Consider the following 5,006-nt stretch of genomic DNA (forward strand, 5'->3'; position numbering starts at 1 on the left):
TAAATTTTAACTAGTATTTTAATATATTATTGAAAAATTATATTAATATTTTAGTAATAAATATATATTACAATTTATACATAATAATAATAAACACTTGATATAATAAAATATGACTATTTTAATAATATAAATATGAATATTATTTCAATATTAGTTAGCTTCATTTATCTCTTCTAACTTCTATTTGTCATTGCCATGCTTAATAAATGTAACTTCAAATTAAGTTTTACTTAGTAATTAGTTATTATTAAATTTATATAATATATTATTTATGTGACCCTTCAATTTTTCAAGAAAAGGTCATTTTAGCTCTCTGTACAAATTTTCACCTCTTTTAAACTTGCGTTATTTGTTAAATCATCCCAAAATTAATAGAAAAGTTAATATTTTTTGACATGACATACACATGGATTGCTACATTAACAACTAATTTTTTATAAATATTAAAAATATTAAAAATTATCTTAAAAATATAAAATATATTTTTAATTTTTAAAATTTTAATTAATTGTCAAAGTTGACAAATATTAATTTTTTTATTTATTTTGAGATGATCTGATAAATAACGAAAATTAAGTTAAAAAAATGAAAAATGAAAATAAATTTTTTATAAAGTTATCATGCCTGTAATTTGACGCTTAGAATCGGTCACTTATGCACAGCTGAAACCTGAACGTGTAGTCTTCAAGTTCATCAGCAGTCTCGTGTTGACGAGAGTAGACAACCAAACTCAGCACAGCCATATACCTCCTCCACAATTTGGACTTAATGTTGAATACCATTACCTACTTTATGTCCATTACTGTAACTTCATACTTTTCAAAACAGAAAGAGACGTAAGGCCATATAGCTGTCCGCTCAATCTATCAAAATCATAACATAAACATGCTTAATAAATAAATGATGTAGATTCTTCTGAGATGGCCATTATTGATTTACATCGTCTCACATGATATCTAGTAGAATTGGTTTTCCCCCCCTTGAGGGCAGGTAAGTGGGGTCCGATCAAAACTCTTTCTTGGGAGAAAAGTAACCTGCTTATGACAAAAACAGGAGTTGAATGGATATCACCTTCATCCTGGATGCTTTTTCAGCTGCAACCTCTTTACTTATTTTGCATTAAAACTAGAGACGGGGGAACTGAATCATAGGCTTTTCATACCCTAAATATTTCATTTTCCTGTACTACACCTGGATGCCCCATTCAATCTTTACGCGTATCTCACCAGTTGGCTGGATCTTTACTTAATGTAAACAAGGTTATAAAGACGAACACACAACCAATGACTAGCTTTAACTACAAAAATGTGCCTTTTAAAGTCCACTAATTGATGAACTGGAGCCAAAAATCATAGAAACCTGGACATACTGGTGAGAACTTTTACACCATAAATGAAATCATATAAACCATGCATACTGCATAAATTTACGCTTACAAATCTTTGTACTTTGTAGATACATATCCCATTATCCAACTAAAACAAATGGCTTGAATCACCTTGGACCTGATAGTCTAATGTCAGACAACGATGCATCACTATTGTACTCTGTTAGTCCTGATGATGTACCCTCGTTACCGCTCCATTTAAGGAAGCCTGAGTAAGCCCTAGCACCTGGGCCCAAAGACATTGGGGGCTGAGGTACATCACACAGACCTTCAAGCATCTGAACCACTTTAGTCATTGGTGGTCTTAAACGCATTTCTTCTTGTATGCACCAAAGTGCTACTTTTATAGCAGAAACAATGCTTTCATCATTTTCATCAATGACTAGCTTAGGATCAAGGATTTCTTTCAGATTTCCTTCTTCCAACATCTTGAAGGCAAAAGAAGGTAAATGAGCTTTCTCAGGTATTTCTCCCGGATCATAACTCTTCCTACCCCCAATTATCTCAAGCAAGACAATACCATAGCTGTATACATCACTTTTCTCTGATATAGGGTTGTTGGTAATCCATTCTGGTGCAAGGTATCCCCTTGTACCTCTCAGGGTTGTGTATACCAGGCTTTCTTCACGGCTCATAAGCTTAGCCAAGCCAAAATCTGAAACTTTGGCATTGAAATTATCATCAAGAAGAACATTTTCAGGTTTTATGTCACAGTGCACAATCTTGAATTCACATTCCTCGTGAAGATAAGCCAATCCCTTTGCTGTACCCGTTGCAATATTGAATCTTGTATTCCAATCCAAAATGCTACTTTCTTCTTTGTTCTTGAATATCCATTTATCTAGAGATCTTTTGCCCATGAACTCGTAGACAAGAAGCCGATGAACACCCTCAGAGCAGAAACCTTTGAGCTTGACCAGGTGCACATGATGGATACTTCCAATGATTCTAACTTCAGCTCTGAACTCCTTCTTTCCTTGTCCTATGCTCTCCAATTTTTTAACAGCCAATTGGGTGCCATCTGGCATCTCACCTTGGTAGACTGAGCCAAATCCTCCTTGGCCAACCTTTATAGAGAAGTTTTTAGTTGCCTTACAAAGTTCACGATAAGTGTAACGAACAGGCATCCCTGAAAAACCGTCCAGGAAAGTATCGCCCTCCGAGATTTCTGTAGGATATTCAAGCAATCTCTTCTGTCTCCGGTAATAATAGAATCCTACATAAAGTAGACCAGCAACAACCAGAATCGTTGCTGTTACTATTATCACAAGAAATATAATATGCTTAGCTTCATTTGTGCTTCCTTTAGCATGATTTTGCCAGCCACTTTCATTCCTTGATACCTTCAAAAATGAAACAAAACCACTAGAACCCACCTCAGCACGCTTCAGACCTCCAATTTGATCAAACAAAAAGCAATTCCCTGTGCTGTTTTCAAAGAATAATGCAGAACAAGAGCAGGTTCCCATGCAAGCTTTCTTGCAAGCATTTATGTCGGCGTTCATATAGGGTTTGACAAACTCAAGCACAGAATAATCGAGCATCTCACCAACATAGAGTAGCTCTGCTGAATTACAGGTGGAGGTTATTGGTGGACTGCAATCGGTTTGCGCAAGTTGTTTAGGACATTGACACACAGTGTCAAAATAGCACACCATAAATGGGGGACAAGTCTCGGGAATGTTGCAGGGGTTTTGGGGTATCTTTTTTGCCTCAGCAATTGGTCTTCTTCCCTGGTGAAGATTATAGAACACAATTGCTCCATCTGATCCTAATTTGGCAGCCCATGTGACATTCATATCAGAATTCTGAGAGAAGTTGAACTGCCATATCAACACTTTATTGTGATCATAAAAGTTCCATGAGTTGAATCCTAAAATTGCAGAATAAACTGTGCCAGTAAAATTCTTACCGGTTGTCTTGATTTCGTGTGACAAAGACCAATAAGTTTGCGGAATCTGAAACCCTGTGTATAAGACCAAATCCCCAGACTCAAATTCAAGATAATCACTCTTTTTCCTTCTGGGAAAACTTTTGAGTCTCATTCCTTCCACAAAATCCTGGCCAGATAAAAGGGTATCAGTGGGATGGCTAAAACTCTGCCAAAGAGTTCTTCCATTGTCCCCAAGAAGTACCAAGTTACCTGAATCCAGCAATTCCAGAGATGTCGCCCTTTCTCCGGTAGTGTTTGTGGCCCAAGCAAACCTATCTCCTCTTTCCAAGTATACATTTCCATTGCTATCAAATACAAACTTATCAGAATTTTCTACCAACAAGCCTCCTCTATTAGCAGTCCAAACAACTTGGGAAGCTTGAAGATGAATGATAACCAAGACAAAACTTTGAGCATCCAAGGCAGTATAGAAGCCAAAACCAAATATTTTATTTTTGGATAAGAGGAACTTGCCATCATGTTCCACCCATTGCATCTGAGATGCTTGGAATCCTGGATATAACCGGCCAACAAGTTGATCCGCAGCAATACAGATTTTGAAGGCCAAAAGTAGACCGAAACACAAGGTTCTAACTTTGAACAAACCCATAATTCCTGTAAATACAAGTTGATCAGCGCCAAGTTGATCAGGCTAAGATTCTAAAAAGTTGAAGCTTTTGCTCAAGCTACAAGAAAGACTGGTTAGAGCTAAAGGAAAAAATCTACCAAAAACTAACCAAAAAAGGGAAGAAAAAAAGATTCTTTAGGTTTTTGGCTATATATCCCACAAGATAGAATTGTAACAGTGAGAAAACAGTTTTTCTGCCAAGTTGCATTAAGTCTTCAATTCTGAAAACAAATACAAGAAAGTTTGAAGAGAAAGCAAGCTAAACAGTCTAAATACCAAAGGAGTGTCCAACTACAAGCTTGATTTATTTCACTGTGCAAATTATACAACCATTCTGGAAATAAAATGGAAATGTAAAGAGCATATTAAGTTGTCAAATGATGGGGTTTTCACTGTGCAAAATTATAACTTACAAACAGGGTTAGATATCCATAAGAAGAGCTTTCAAATAAGCTTTGATGGTTGGTGAAGAGGGTAAAGAAAGATGAGCCAGAGCAGGAGAAAGAGACATTAATGACCCTTGTTTTGGTTCAGTCAAAGAAGCAGCTGAAGCAGGTAAGGCAATGTTGGGCACCTGTCTTTCCCTTTCTTGACTTGAAAAAGCATAAGCTTGAAGCAAGCTGGAAATTAAAGCTAAAATCTTTTTTTTTTTTTGTGGAAAATGAATACCAACCATGTTTCCTTCCTGTTTATCTCTTTTACTCCTTTAAATGTATTATGTGGAATATGGGTTTTTAGTACTGTTTTCTAATTGCTTCCGGTTGTTGTATGTTTTACACCATGTAGAAATACAGTCAATAGTGAATACCCCTTTTTTAAAACATTTAGGAAATAAATTTCTTGTTGATAAAAAATGCAAGTAATTTTTTAAAGTAATTTAAAGTTAATTTAAAATAGTTATATAAATAATTTGATTAATTTTATATTTTATATTTTCTAAATTTCATTAATTGAATTAATCTACTATTAACTTTTGTATTTATTATTTGTTTTGAAACATTTCTAGCTCTACTTTCTTACGCTACTAATAAAATTATTTTTTTACGAAAAAGATA

At 35.0% G+C, this 5,006-nt stretch overlaps 1 protein-coding gene across 2 annotated transcripts; it reads right to left on the reverse strand.

Annotated features, from left to right (window-relative positions):
- Positions 1–1,140: 1,140 nt before the first annotated feature.
- LOC107914158 (G-type lectin S-receptor-like serine/threonine-protein kinase SD2-5) lies at positions 1,141–4,666 on the reverse strand. Of its 2 annotated transcripts, XM_041103054.1 has the most exons (3): positions 4,365–4,654; positions 3,534–3,938; positions 1,141–3,450 (listed from the first exon to the last, which is right to left on the reverse strand). In XM_041103054.1, the coding sequence occupies exons 2-3, from the start codon at positions 3,624–3,626 to the stop codon at positions 1,498–1,500; spliced, it is 2,046 nt and encodes a 681-aa protein (XP_040958988.1). In that variant the 5' UTR covers positions 3,627–3,938; positions 4,365–4,654; the 3' UTR covers positions 1,141–1,497. The 2 variants fall into 2 exon arrangements, with proteins under 2 accessions (XP_040958988.1, XP_016698441.2); XM_016842952.2 differs by having other exon boundaries at positions 1,141–3,938; positions 4,365–4,666.
- Between the last annotated feature and the right edge of the window lie 340 nt (positions 4,667–5,006).

The sequence above is a fragment of the Gossypium hirsutum genome, chromosome D10 (genome assembly GCF_007990345.1).
Source record: "Gossypium hirsutum isolate 1008001.06 chromosome D10, Gossypium_hirsutum_v2.1, whole genome shotgun sequence".
Classification (NCBI taxonomy): Eukaryota; Viridiplantae; Streptophyta; class Magnoliopsida; order Malvales; family Malvaceae; genus Gossypium; species Gossypium hirsutum.